Source organism: Nilaparvata lugens, chromosome 6 (genome assembly GCF_014356525.2).
Source record: "Nilaparvata lugens isolate BPH chromosome 6, ASM1435652v1, whole genome shotgun sequence".
Classification (NCBI taxonomy): Eukaryota; Metazoa; Arthropoda; class Insecta; order Hemiptera; family Delphacidae; genus Nilaparvata; species Nilaparvata lugens.
The window spans coordinates 49,577,412-49,593,538 of NC_052509.1; the positions used below are offsets into that span (position 1 = coordinate 49,577,412).

The following is a 16,127-nucleotide window of genomic DNA, read 5'->3' on the forward strand; positions in this document are numbered from 1 at the left end:
CACGTTTTCAAGTCAGTGGAAATTATTATATTACTACAGATTTGCCGATTCTCTGTTACTACCGCCTTCTATATTAGTTATCTGATGGGATTCAAGTTGTTCTGGTGTATCTGATGTAGGCCTATTACAAATTTATGGCTGGCAATATTGTTAATGATGATCAACATAATCTTGAATAGCCTATATCTTATTGCTCCACAAGAAAATATATGGAGTTGATAGAAAGCAACTAATTATATTGAATAACAATATCCAGTTCTAAAGGAAAGTTGACTTGATTAAACCAGAAAACCAACAAAAAGTTCAATAAATTTTATCATACACTTCGAACAACTAAATGAATGGCCACTCTCTTTACGATAAGTTTTCACTTTTAAAAATGTTCCATCCAGATAGACTCAAGAAAACTCTTCATGGTACAAAGTAAATCAGCATAGCAACAAAATTAATTGAAGACGCATTTGAAATTCTACACTTATAAACTTTTTTATTAAATGCCTTTGTTTAATTCAGAAAAAACCGTCATATTTTTTGGGTGATTAGAATTCGGGGAAGTATCGGGTTTTGTTCATTGGCAACACTGATGAACAACACAGTCCACAGTGTTGAAATTGAAAAACATAACCTCAAAGTTCCATAAGCTGTCAAGTTCAACTCCGTTTCTATCCTGAATAATATTGAAGATTTATAGCTTATTTATAGTTAAATAAAAGAAATGGACATAATTAACTAGTTAGTCAAAGATTACCTAGTTTTTCATAGATTACTTGAGTTTGTTTGTTATAATACTGAAAAATGACAACCCAGGTAAGTCCTAAATGACGTGACAAGTAGCTTAAGCAAAATATTTTATTATAAGTTAGGCTTATTTATTTTAAAAAAATCAAGCATAATCATGCGATTTGAAATTTATAAATTGTGCAAGCAAAACCAAAAATATTTACATGAACTTTTTTAAAATCTAGTTTTATAAGTTGTATACATACTTCGGTTGGCTATAACAGTAGCCTATAGTAAGTTAATGAAAATGAATCTGCTCATGGATTAAAGTTCCACCTGCTTTGAGAATTCTTTCTCTATCGTTCTAATTAGTGGCGTATTCCGAAAATTTCGGAAGGGGGCGGAAAGAGGAATTATTACATTGGTGTAGAAAGCACTTAAACTTTGGGGTGACACCGGGGGTGTAGGGATATGAAACACCCCCACCAAAGGAGGTTCCCGGAAAATGTTGAAAAGATACCTTCGATTTGATGCGATTTTACTTAATTTCCACTTGAAGACAATCACCCCATTTTGTGTTTAGTACGCAACTTATTATTAGATAGCATTTTATTAGTCATTCCATTGTTTTGAATAATATTAATTTTGTTATAGCCCTGAATAGTCTATTTATTATTAGATAGCATTTTAGAATGCTGTAATTTTGTCTTTAAAGCAATTTTTAAACAAACATTAACATCATAGTTTCATCTTATTTCACAATATTTGATAGTTTTTATAATTTTTCTTTAGTATTCGTTTTATGATTTTTTTCTTTTGAATCTTTTTTTTTGGGGGGGGTGAGGTTGTTAGATAAAACAATTTTTCAACTGTCGACGGTAGGAACACTGCTATAGCCGCCCCTGTAAAAAAATATGACATGAAAGCTAATTTTTGTGGCTGATTTTTTATGAAAAAAATATCAGGTCCTTTTTTGGTGGATGCAGGGAATACATCCCTATATCCCTCCTCTGTATACGCCACTGGTTCTAAACTGTTCTATATTTGAATTGTTTTTACATTTTTTGCGTTGAGTAATTGATTTTTCTTTTTGTCAGGCGGCTGGGACCTCTTCATCGGTGCAAGAGTTTTCAATTCGAGTGCCTAAGTGAGTCGACTCAACAGAACCTTTACTCAGGTTTTAACTTGTCAATAGGGCCTCTATGCTGACAAAATAATAACTACTAATTTTTATACTTATGTATTCTAATTTATAAAGTTATTTCTGTCTAACTTCATAACCTGCTATTAAGCATAGTAAGTTTCACTTATACTGTCAGCATTGCAAGAATGTGAGGCATTGATGTTATTTATATGGAATGCTGACAATTTAAGATTTCAAATAAGCGCTGAAAATTTAAAGTTAATCTCTTCAATAATAGTAATGTCTAGCATATTTTTATAAAATTGTGTAGGTCTAATAACAAATTTTGTAGGCTACATAAAAATTTTACTTGCTTTCTATAGAGTATGATTGCTTTGTTTGCCTTGCGACAATTTTTTTTTTGACTTGACTGATTGACTGGTTGATTTGTTGAACAGGAATGGCCGAAAAAAGCATCATATGATGCGATTCAATTCAGTATTGAATGTTGACTTCTCCAAATGGGCTCAAGTGAAGATGGAGCGTGAGAACAACATGAAGGAATTCAAAGGCCCTGATGATGATCAGCCAAAGTAAGTACAATAGTTACTGAAGAAAACTAGAGACTAGAGTAACTGAATTTTTTTATATCGACATTTTTATTTATGAAAATATAAAAGATTTTAATGGGCAGAACGGGGTTTTATTGTATATACAGAGTGTTTCAGAAGTAGTGTCGAACATTTTAGGGTATTGTTCCTGGGTGATAGGAGACTGCAAATGTCGTATTTGAAGTGTCCAAAACTCAGCGGTTATCCTTATAGCTGCCATTTTGTTTTTTCACTTCGGAATTTTTATCTCAAGAACGAAATGTTGCATTAATCTGAAATATGGCATGGATATTTATGCTATGAAGACTCAACTTTAAAAAATAAAATAAATAATTTTCGATGTAAATTTTCAAAATGGTGGCCATTTTAAATTTTTTCACGAAAACCGTTCACTTTACAAAAAAACTACAACAGACAAAAAGTTAGCAAATTTTATCACGATTTCAAGGATACCTTATTTATTAAGACTGGTCGAAGATTAGCAAAGAAATTGATACTTTTGTACTGCATGCATGTAGTCTCCTATCACCCAGGAACAATATCCTAGAATGTTCGACACTACTTCTGAAACACTCTGTATATTAGATAAGCGCGGTCCTCTGATTAGCTCTATATTCAAGCTCTCCCATTCAAGTGGTCTCTACTCTTGCGGTCATCTCAACTAAAGTCGAAGGTTCTATTGCTGATTCTTATGAGAGTATTCACACATTGAGAGGCTGCAAATGGTTAACACTCCGAAAAGAACCGTTGGTTTATCTTATTTCCTTGTAAATCAGGGATTGAAAATCAGACAGTGTTAAGAGCTTTAACATCTCTTAAATCTTAATTATTCTCATTTCATGATAAAGTATGCTACATTTTCTCTATAGTATCATCGTTTGCTAGTATTATGCTTTATTTATTAGTTTTAAAAGGCGACAGGCTTTTTGTTCTCATCTTCAATTCAGGTGTAATAAATCAAGTTTTGTAAACAAATCATAAAATTACCATTGATTTTCAAGTTGGAATATTATTTTTGTAGGTTTGGAGCTGGCAGTGAGTTCGGTCGTGATGCTAAAGAAGAAGCTAGGCGTAAAAAGTATGGCATCATCACTAAGAAATACCGGCCCGAAGATCAGCCATGGATACTGAGGGTTGGCGGCAAGACTGGCAAGAAGTAAGTAGCTAATATAGGAGAAAAAAAACTTTTTCATTCGAACCACTTAATCACGTCGTTAGCAAAAATACAATACAAGAAATACAGAGATAAATAAGCAAACAGGAACAAAAAAGTCAATAAATGAGAGTTCAATATTGTATATAATTTCTATTAGCCTATATTAATTTTTTTGCATGTTTATGAGATTTTTTAAAGTATTCATTAATTCCAATTCTTTAGTTTTCTTATTCTTTATCTTCACAATGAGTACATCATTTAAGTGATAGAAATAGGAAAAATAAGGTAATCTTCAGCTATTTCTTTCTCGAATTTAGAGAATGTTACACATAGTCTAAAAATTTTTTTTACAAAATTTCCAGTCGAAAAATATAAAATCTTGCAATATTTGTGAAGGTTTGTGCACCTTAATGTGTGATCATCTAAATTTTCTATTCATTGCATTCGTCATTTTCATGTGTTAATCTTGATTTGAGTTTTCATCTGCTATATCTCAATATAGTTTTAATGTTTGTGAAGTTTTGTGTAATGTTTTTGCAATTGCGTTTTGATTTTGATGCATTGAATTTTGGGGTTAAAAGTCAGTTTAAAAGATTGTAATAATTCTTATGATTTCATTTGATGTATTGATAATTAATCGTGCAGGTTCAAGGGAATTCGCGAGGGTGGGGTGGGAGAGAATGCGGCATTCTACGTGTTCACGCATGCGCCTGACGGGGCCATCGAAGCCTACCCCCTGCAGGAGTGGTACAACTTCCAGCCGATTCAGCGCTACAAAGCACTTTCCGCCGAGGAAGCTGAACAGGAGTTCGGAAGGTAATACTATTCGATTCCTATCATAATGAGTTTACTTCAATTCGTAGCATAGTGAATTTTCCAATTGTTGACAGTTTGAAGTGAGTAACCGGCTAATCTAAATTCGATTGAGATTTTTGGCTGAGCGTGTTACCCATTATGAGCTCCTCCAGGGTAATGCTGAAGATGATTTTTATACAATTTAAATGGTCTTAAAGACTCTAATAACATGAAAATCTTCTTTGTTTTGCTTTTCTCTTTTTTCTGTTTTCTTAAATCAGTTTTAATCAATTTTTAATATTACATTCTTATTTCTGATGAATAACATTTGTATCATAAGTCTGAGGTAAATGAGGTTACTAAACTATTTATAATATTTAAATTATTTGTTAATTTGTTGAAAACAGGAGAAACAAAGCGATGAATTACTTTTCACTCATGTTGCGTAAACGTCTTCGCAATGAAGAGGGAGAACCGGATGAAGCCGAGGATGGAAAAACAAAGAAGACTGGAGCTAAGAAAGCAAAAGGTGATGCCGTTCGTTCTCTTTAACTTACACTACTTCTTAAATATTCATGATTTGATTCGATTGATTAATACAAGTATTCCTGTATAGATATGGATGACGGCAGGTTGGTAGCACTGCGGCCAGTACATAACAGATGGCGATAGAAAGAGAGCTCTACTCAATCCTCCCTCTTTAGGATGAATATCGGGGACCGAGCTTCGCTCTGGAGTATAGAAGCATAAAAAATGTATTACGAAAGAAGAAATTATAATAACATTCATACACAAATGTTCTATCTAATCACAGTAAATTGAGATTAATTCCCAGAGGAATGCAAAAATTTCCCTCACATAGGCCCAGTTGCACAAAAGCCGATTAAATTTTAACTTCACGTGAACCAAATCAGAGAAGACCATTTCAAAAAGATGGATCTACTGGAATTAATCAGGATTGAAATTAACCGGGTTTTTTTGCAACCGGCACTAAGTACCTGATTGAATGATTACAAAAGTTCAACAGCTGAGTCATAATTTTGACACAGTCCCACACTCATGAACTCGCTCACTCACTTCCATCACCAACAGACGACGAAATAATTATTATCAGCTGTTGTTCCAAGGACGAATAATAATTATCCTTTTAATGTCCTTCAGCGAGTTTTCCCAGGGATGAGACCTAGTGCAATCGAATCTTTATATTATTAACCTACCATGTTCTGAATTTCGTGAGAATCGTTAGAGCTGTTTTCGAGATCCGGTGAAATACAAACATATAAACATCCACACATGTAAACAGAAGTTGCTCGTTAGGATAGTAGAGGATTGTAATTCTATAATTTAAACCGTTGTGAAATTTCAACTTTTTTCTCGTGACTGAACTATCCACAGTATTAAACTATAACTACTGAAGTGGTTATTCAAATTAAGCATAGTTAGGCTAGTTCTTAATTATATTTTTACAACGAAGTAATAATAATATTAATTTTCATTAATGGAGACAACAGCCTGAAACCCATTTTGCCTCCTTCTTACAATACAATATTTTCAACAAATTATACAATTTGAAATGAAAGAAATGTAGCCTACAATTAATATGAAAGAATACAAATAATCACTGAAGTAATTGTAAACAATAATAATTGATTATATTAATCAATGTGGTGGAACAATGAAGGTTATTTGCTTATTTTTGCCAACAGAGTTGAAAATTTCCGACATGGACGACTGGGTGGACTCTGAAGAGGACAACGATTCAGATGAAGAAGAAATGAACGAAGAAGCCAAAGAGAAGAAGGAAAAGAAGAAGAAGAAAGGTATTGTCTTTATAATACTCATAAATTTTCCTCTGTATTAGAAACGAACCTTCACCTCCATTTACAAATTCATTGTTTTTCAGCTACGTTATTTCTAATTTGGAGATCATGTAGAAAATTACAGATGGAAAATTTTTAACCTACTCAATTAATTATTTAATTCACTATTTATCAGTGCTTTCCCACTTCAAAATATTTTAATCAAAATTCACACAATCAAGCCTCTGTTAATTCATTGAAAGCATTAATTTTCTACACTGGCACATATTATGGCAATTGAGAGGAACAACTGGCTTAGGGCCCCAACACAAAGTCATATTCAGTATCATATGTATGTAATCGCAGGTCTGCTTGTTGATTAATATTAAAGACGATGGTTTGTTGATCCATTCCGAACAGGGATGTGTCTGTTCAAAATGGACGCTTGCCGCCCGAAAGTACTCCAGTCAGTAAGTGAATAAAATTGTTTGGTTACATGAATAATTTTAAACATCAAAATAGTTTGATTTATATTCTTTTGTCGAAGATCTAGCAATGCATACTAAATTATGGCCTCAACGTAAAACTATTTCTGAATCTAATTTGAATGGTTTCGTTTGTTATGGTTTGTAAAACTTATGTTTAATTTTTCGCCGATCAACTCATTAATAAATATTAATTTGGTGTTTGTTTTCGTGAAGATCAAGAACTGGCGAAAAAGAAGAAGAAGCGGAAAGCAGGCTCTGACGATTCGGCAGTAGAGGAAAGTGATGATGGTGATGAAGAAGGGAGGGAACTTGACTATATATCCGACTCTTCTGATAGGTGAGCAGTCAAACCCTTATCTATATAAATATAAATGAGTGTACCCTATGGATTCGAAACCTACTTGACCGATGCGATCGTATCTTTGATACAGTGTCAAAACTTTGATACAGTACAAAGCTTTGTTGCAAGGCTTTGATACGACACGATACGAGCGTGCTACTATAAAGAATGTTTCCGAACTCCCTATCAATATTCTAGGGTACGAAACATTTCCTAATATCATTTTCAAACTGTCCGAAAGTTTTCACACAACTGCCATTTTGTTTTTTCACTTGCTATTTTTTCTCAATAATTTATTTATTTATAATGGCTGAACATTTATGGAAATTAAACTTTGCACAATCATTTATGACAACAAAACAGAGCTACTAAAAAATTATGACAATTTTTGAAATCCATAAAACAAAATAGCGGCCGCTTAAACGTTTATTTCTTGAATAACCAAAAACTGTTGTTTCTACAAAAAATATTACAAGGATAACTTTTTTTAGTAATTGTAATTACAAATCGATTGACACATTATTTGTCAAGATTTAACGAATATTAAGTGAGATATGGCAGCTTTAGTGATAGTTGATCACCGAAGTTTTTGTTGCAGTCAATAATGCCTCAATAATGGCAACAATATCCATTTGCACTGTATGTTATTAGCAAGCTATTTCAGATTATTTCAGACAATAGTAAAGCGTTAGATAACCCTCTAAACCTATCACCAATCACCAAAGCTGCCATAGACAAATCACCAATCACAAAGAACAAATAACAAATTTAAAAGAACTGTTCCTTACTTACCAAATGCACCTTTTACTAAACATGAGCTGAAAGTCTTTCTTTTAGAAAATGAAACCATTCTTAAGTCTAACTTATTCTAACTAAAATCTGCATTTATTCATTTTATTAAATCTAATACTATCCTATATACTTTTTTACATTTTGATTTGTCAACTATCAACTATTTAATTTAAGCCATTACTGATTATGATTTTTGTAACCAAAACTTCCCACACACAAGCTCTGCTTTCGTGGGGCTTGCATTCATCCATTTAATTTCTTATTTTTTTCCTACAAAACCTTTGATGTATTAAATGTTAATATAAGTAGATAATATGTATTATAGCTATGTAGTTATAAGAATATATAACCTATTGAAATTGTCTTATCTATTTTCATCATGTTTTTGTATTGGTTTAATGTATATTTTCAACTCATAAATGAATGTAAGACAGCGATAAAGTATAAATAAATATATTACTTAATCTTGTATCTTTTCCCTATTTATGATGTTTTTGAATTGTTTTACAGTGAATCGGACCTGGAAGCGAAATTCGACAAAGAGATGAAAGGAGTCGCCGAGGAGAGTGCACTGAGGAAACTGCTCACCTCAGATGAGGATGAAGACGAAGAGGACGAAGAAGGAAAGGATAAGAACAAGGAAGACAAGGATGACGATAAGGATGATAAGGACGACGCCAATGACAAGGACAAAGACAAGGCGGGAGCTGGTGCCAAAAAGAAAAAGAAGAAGAAGAAAGTGGTGAAGAAGGAGGTGGATATGCCGGGTATCAAAGCTGAAGGTAAACAGAAATTTCATAACATCAGCTGGGATTATTTGGGAGCTATCACACAGACGCTGACACATGATTTTCAGCTGGTTAATATACAACATAATTATTTACATCAACAAACCAATACGGGTTGAGATATCAATGTGCGGTTTTCGCCATTTATTTTCTCTTGGAACTCTGTATCGAAATAATGTATCACATGACCATCTTCTCATTTCAAAAAATAAATTTGGATTCATATGAGGGTCAAAAATGTTGAAGCGACAGTGTAATAATTTTTGAAGAGTAATTTTTCATGAATACAGTACAGTACTTACATGTTCTGTCAGTTCCCGATGTGTTTCAATACACTAGACCTCATCTCCAACGTACCCAATAAAACTTTGTTACAGGTGACTACTGTTGAAAAAGAAAAGATTTGATAACACAGACACATTAGATTATCAATCGACATTTAGAATCAAGGTCTAATAGCTACCTCATGGATACTCACTTTCCTTTATAGGGCTACTAAAATTATTGTAACACAATAAAATATATCAAGTACTCTTTTTTTTAAAGGGTACTTGATAACTTTTATGGTCTTTCTGTTTTATGGAATTTCATCTTCATAATCTAAGCTGAATATTTCCAATTATTTCATTTCACATCTATTGTAATATTGTAATACACATGTTTATTTGTATCCAAATATTATCCATTCTTTATTAGACATAGGTCTATTACATTTAGTCAGAATGTAATACTGTACATAGGCCCAAGCCTGTTAAGTTTTAATCATGATTAAATGCCAGGAGAACGAGTTAGAGAAAGGTTTTTTAAAGAAGGCTTCTATAATTGGTTCTCGTGGAATTTAATGACGATTGAAATTTAACGGTTTTTTGTAACCGGCACATAATATATTTTGTTTGTTTCCATATATCTGTATTATTCATTCTAACGGAAATTTAAGTAATTATTCTTGTTTCTTTTATTTTTATTCTGACAAATCCTTTAGGAGGTTGCATATTTGTGTGTATGTGCACACACATGCATTTTTAATATTTTAACCTTTTTGAACTGCGACACCATACGCTTATATAAATATAGTAATTATTATTCCTAATTGGTTTTTCAGCTGATTCTTCCAATGACTCTAGTCCTGATAGTTCTGATTCAGAAGCAATAGACAACAAATTGAAGCTGCAAACTAATAGGTGAGTGCTACAACTCTAATTATTTATGTAATTTTACTAACTATAGAAAGATTCACGTTATAAAGTCAACATCTGATTATCATTGGTTTGCTATCCTTGTCTGGCACTTGAAAAAGCCGAAATCTCTACCCTTTTCTAACTCTGCATCATTGCCAAATCTTTTATACATCACGTAGAAATGTTATGGAGTATCAGATTATTTAATCTCATTTACAAAAATGTATGATTAAATCATGTAAATATATATTTTCTTGGTGAATATAATATATTTGAGATATAATCGATCAGCCTATTATTAATTTAACAACAATTAACAATTAATGTTATAACTGATATGCCGGAATTACTTGAATCACAGCTATTCACAATAGAAGTCGGTGAGAAAAAGAAATTGGCAACTATGTCGTTCTTTTATTTCCACTGACTTTATAACGTGAATCTCATTTCAGTATCATTTTTTATTCATATTTTTGTATACACAACATGTTTCGGCTATAATGCCATTATCAAGATGAAACTTATGCATTACCCATCCATGCTTAGGCAAAAAGCTCATGTGGGCAACATCCGCAATAAACAAGAAGTAATGTACTAACTTTGGTTTTTTTAATATTGAGTAGTATGAGATATATCACAAATATATGTATAATTTATTTAATCATTCATTATGTAAAAATTCGTAATCATTCATCAATCATGTTAATGGTGGTTAAATCGCTGTATAGAGAATGCATTATATTCGTATCCTACCGTGTCACTTGAGTCTGATTCGCACATATCAGTATCAGTGAACGTGTCCGATACACGTTATTATTTCCATGAGTTCCAATGGGACGTTTCATACTCACTCGGCCCGTTTGAGTGGTAATAGTCCCATTAGAACTAATATGAATTATGTTTTTGCTTTACCGGTCATAAAATTAAATAGATGTGTATTGTAATAATTGAACGAGCGTTAGCCAGTTCTCACTTTTGACTTACTGAAGGCCAAAGTCGTTGTACGTCTGTTTGTATGTTCTACAATAACTTTAGAAAGAATTAATCAATCTGCTTAAAATTTTGAACATGTATTCTTCGAACCTTTTTACAGTTCAAGTTCTTTGGACAACGAAATTGACTCACTCCTTCGTCCTTTTAAGGATATAACAGATAAAATTGAAAGTACATAAGAAAAAAAATTGTTTTGATTTATCATTTAGTCAGCTGAAGAATTCATTGCATGCAATTACAGCAGTTTTTCCATTCATTCATAACATCAGCTGAGGTTATTTGGAAGCTATCACACAGACAGACCTTCATGCGCTGACACATTATTTCAGCTGGTTGATATCCTATACTATTAAACGAGCAACTTCTGTTTATATGTTTGGATGTTTATATCTTTGTATTTCACCTGATCTCGAAAACGGCTCTAACGATTCTCACGAAATTCAGAACATAGTAGGTTTATAATATAAAGATTCGATTGCACTAGGTCTCATCCCTGGGAAAACTCGCTGAAGGACATTAAAAGGATAATTATTATTCATCCTTGGAAAAACATCTGATAATAATTATTTCGTCGTCTGTTGGTGATGGAAGTGAATGAGCGAGTTCATGTGTGTGGGACTGTGTCAAAATTATGACTCAGCTTTTTGAAATGGTCTTCTCTGATTTGGTTCACGTGAAGTTAATCAGGATTAAAATTTAACCGGCTTTTATGCAACTGGGCCTTTGTGAGGGAAATTTTTGCATTCCTCTGGGAACTAATCTCAATTTACTGTTATTAGATGGAACATTTCTGTATGAATGTTATTATAATTTCTACTTTCGTAATAATTTTTGTATGCTTTTGTACTCCAGAGCGAAGCTCGGTCCCCGATATTACAACATAATATTACAACTTGTACATCAACAAACTTATACGGATTGAGATATCAATGTGCGGTTCTCGCCATTCATTCTCTCTTGGAACTCTGTATCGAAATCATGTATTACATGACCACCTCCTCATTAAAAAAAATGAGTTTGGATTCATATGAGGGACAAACATGTTGAAGCGTTAGAATAATTTTTCATTTCAAATAGGATCCCCAATGAAACCTCCTGTCAAATTATAATTGTGAAAGAAATTAATATTTAGCTGTTTTCATAATTTTCACCAACGGTATAATTAAAAGTTGTGGGTTTCAAAGATTACAATATAACAGTAGGTTCTTCAGCGAGTTCTCCAACCCAGGGGTCACTAGTAATAATAATATTTTATTGTCATTAAACTTTAAAAAAGCAATTGTATTTAGGTTATGTAATTGTATTTTGATAATTGATGTTAATTTCAGTACACCAAACTCGCGTAGTGGTAGTCCTATTCCTGGATCTGGCAGCCAAGATAGCAAACGAAATCTGTCCACTCCAAATTCAGGGGAGCCTTCCTCCAAACGAGTTCGACTTGACACACCTGGTTCTTCACTAAGGTAAATCAAGAAATTCATCAATTCACTAGTTTAAACCATAAACTTGCATTATTCTATCTCCCTATTTAGGGTTGTGTAGGAGAGAGGGCCAAGAGTCCTAACTCCACCCTTAATAAAGCCAATTATTCAATTCAATTCCCGGTTGTACTTTAGTATATTCAATTTGACCGTGGTTAAATGACGAGAACCAATGAGACAAGCGGAAGCGTTTTTAGCCGTTGATCACGGTTAAATTTAATCGAGTACTCAATAGACACGGTTAATAATTACGTACAGCTGGTCCTCTGACCTTAAAACTTTAGTTTAATGACTTGAGGGCAGTTGTTCGGAAATCCAAATGAAAAAACCACCATAATGTATGGCATTAACGGCGGATTCATTCTTTGGTTTCTATAGGTGAATATTCTAAATACTTACCTTACCTTCATCTACTAAATGAATCAATAAGTGATTAATTGGCCAATATTCTCTTCTATATAATAAGAGAGAGTAGGGTTGTGTTTGTTCGCATCAAAACATGCTAACTTGTGGATTGCATACCGGAAAGACGGGAATGATTCATCTTCAAATTTTGCACATGGATTCTAAAAATATCAATCTCGTGCACCTCGAAGCCCGAATTTCAATTTTCCTTTTAGATTTTTCAGAATTAATGATGAAATTTAATTTATGGGACATGAATACATAACTATAATCTAGAGCAAGGTACCTAGAATACGTATTCTAGGTTCATTGATCTAGAGAGACTACCTCTTTGAAACAGATGGTTAAAATTGGTAGCTGAATTAATAGCCAGTCCAAATTTGTCAGGTTGACATCAAGTTGAGGAAGGTTGCTGAACAAGATTTGAGTTATGTCACTTTATTATGTTAGTATCAAGTTGAAGAATTCTTGTATATTATAATAAAGGAAAGAACTGGCTTATACACGTATGGGATATGAAAATTATGTTTGTTGCATCATCAAACTATGTTTGATCATCACGTCTAAACTACTGGACTGAAATCAACTTTAAATTTTGCATATAGTTTCTTAATTAACTGAGGATGGTTCTATGCCTACTTCAAACTCTACAATATTCCACTCAGTCAAGTTTTCAGTTTGTCAAGTTTCAAAATGGACCCTTGCGGAGCACGGGTTACCTGCTAGTTATACATATAAATTAACTAGAATTGGTATCAAACTATGAATAATACAAATTCTCCAGTAATGACTTAATCCCGGTTGCGCGTACGTCCAACCCTGATTAAATGTCGGCTAAATGACACGAGAACCAATGAGAGACGAGATAACGTCTTTAATCTCGGTTAAATTTAAAGATCCTTCTGTAGTTTGTGAGATTCACTTTATACTGTCAGCATTCTCTATAAATAACATCATTGCTTCCCTTTCAACCAATGCTTGTTGACAGTTTCAAGTGAATATCCAATGCATTCTTCAACAATCGATTTTATCATTAATATTAATAATAGATGATATTAATAATATTAATATTTAAAATTTGAATTTCTTTATGATTTTCTCAAGTTTTTCTCTTCTTCACAGCGCTTTTTACCACTCCTATTCCTCCCCCTCCACCACCGGCCAATCTGAATTCCGTTCCCTCGGACACCTGAAAAATTTTGTCAATCTGAAAAATGTCAAAATTGAAAGTTTGGACTCTCAATCCTATTCCTATACGTATGTATTTCCTACCATTTTCCAATCATTCCTACCCTAATCTTTCCTCTTTTCTTTTATTTCGTTAGTTTATCTCTGTTAGATTTTATATACTACTTCGTACTTCTTTCTTTAGGATCATAACGTAGTGAATCGGCGAAAATAGAGGGAATAATTTTGAGAACAAACTACTTAGTTCCGGTTGCACAAAAGTATGTAAACTTTTAATCCCGATTAAATGCTACGCGCACAATCAGAGAAGAAGCCTTCTCCTCAGCCTTCTCCTCTGATTGGTTATAGTGGCATTTAATCATGATGAAAAAAGCAATAATTGACATTTTTGTGCAACCGTGCCTTAGTATATATAAATGAAATATAACTAATAATAGTGTTTAGTATCTAAATGTCTTAGCTTTCTTATAACTTCGCCGCATGACCGTTAGTCATGACCCGAGATCATGATCGACTGGGTCCGTAATTTATGTAGGACCCTACCCAACTTTTTTTGAGACCTGATTGTTTTGTGAAATTATTCAGTACTGTTTTGAAATGTTAAATGCTGCATTAATTGATCATTTGACAGTTGCATTTTAAGGGGGTTTCTGTGACACAATTTTTGACTCTGCAGCTCAATTTGGACTAGTTATTATGTAGATATAGCAAGAGTGCGTATCTTTATCCCCTCTGTTGAAGGTGTGGAACCGCTGAGTTGACACTCTTGTTGCAATATTGAAAATTTCACCCACTACATTGAAGTTGCTATAACAATGAAACCGAAAACTTGGAATAGTGAAATAATACATCAATTCAAAGAGAATTTAATGTTCTACAAACCTACGATAAGAATTGATTTATACGATGCATTGTTGATGAGTTATAATCCTTGAAAGAGCTGAAAATAGGATAAAAACCTGTTATTTTGACAATTACACACCTTCAAGAGCGAATATCTCGGGGACTGTTGGGAATATCACAAAATTCCACTGAACAAAAAGTGTAGAGAATTTATCAAGCTTTATTTTGAAATAGTTAGTTATGTCGGTTGAACGCATTGTTATCAAGATATGAGCGTGGAAGCAAAACGCTGAAAAATGCAACTTTTAAACCACCCTCATCCCCTTAGCACATGAGTTAGGGATGGGGACTTTTGATATGTTCTCCTCCCAACTAGTCTCAACAAAGCTGCATAGTCAAAAATTGTGTTCAAAACATTCCCTCCAAATTCCTTTGTCAATTGGTCTATTGTTGAAAAACTGGAGATTTCACACTCAACTATAAAGCTGCTGCAACAGTTGTAGAATGTGGAATTATACATCAAATTGAAGAGAATTTAATGCTCTATGAGCTGATAATCAGCATGGGTTTTTCTCATCGATTTTTAAAAAGTTATATGAGCAAAAATAGAAAAAATGGAGGAAACCGCGTTTTTTCAAAAATGTCATACCTTTAAGAGCGGATATCTCGAAAACTAGAGAAGATATAGAAAACGTTTTAAGATGAATATTGTAGGAAATAAAGTAAGATTTAATTTTGTATATAACAGTTATGTCCATAAGATACACTCACAACTCAGAGCGGCAACAATGTTTGCCCTGGTTCGCTCTACTTACAACGTCGCTCGCTCTTTTGCTCCTGCTGATCAATCTAAAATCGACTCACTTTGTCTATCTCTGTCCATAAGATACATAGTTTCTGTGTTATATGCGGGAAACCAAAAAATGGTACCTTTGAATCACCCCCACCCCCTTAGCACAAGGGGTAGAGGTTGGGACTTTTGATATGTTTACCTCCTTACTACCCTAAACAGAACTGCGGGGTCAAAAATTGTCATCCAAACTTTTCCTTCTATAACCTTTCCTTGACTGGACTATGTTTAATCATATGAATGAACGAATTTCAGTAGCGGAAGCGGCGGTGGAGACACTGGAATTACAGAGGAAGCGGTACGCCGCTATCTGATGCGGAAGCCCATGACGACCACGGAACTTCTGCAGAAATTCCGCAGCCGAAAAACGGGTCTCAGCTCCGAACAGCTGGTCAACGTCATGACACAGATACTGAAACGCATCAACCCCGTCAAGCAAACCATCAAAAACAAAATGTATCTGTCTATTAAGAACTTTTAAGCAATGATTGCTGATATACAGTATATGTATATATGACTGGTGAGAACGTGAGATTATAATCGGATTGTACAATAAATCATATTCTTATTAAATAAA

The 16,127-nt window shown here is 33.4% G+C and overlaps 1 protein-coding gene across 2 annotated transcripts; it reads left to right on the forward strand.

The window, feature by feature from the left end:
* The first annotated feature begins 603 nt into the window (after positions 1–603).
* LOC111050484 (general transcription factor IIF subunit 1) lies at positions 604–16,127 on the forward strand. Of its 2 annotated transcripts, none has more exons than XM_022336820.2 (12): positions 604–807; positions 1,818–1,867; positions 2,302–2,436; positions 3,476–3,610; positions 4,256–4,426; positions 4,813–4,934; positions 6,112–6,225; positions 6,906–7,029; positions 8,335–8,606; positions 9,715–9,793; positions 12,112–12,246; positions 15,806–16,127. In XM_022336820.2, exons 1-12 carry the CDS (start codon positions 796–798, stop codon positions 16,029–16,031), a joined length of 1,575 nt encoding a protein of 524 aa, XP_022192512.2. In that variant the 5' UTR covers positions 604–795; the 3' UTR covers positions 16,032–16,127. The 2 variants fall into 2 exon arrangements, with proteins under 2 accessions (XP_022192512.2, XP_022192513.2); XM_022336821.2 differs by having other exon boundaries at positions 608–807; positions 15,809–16,127.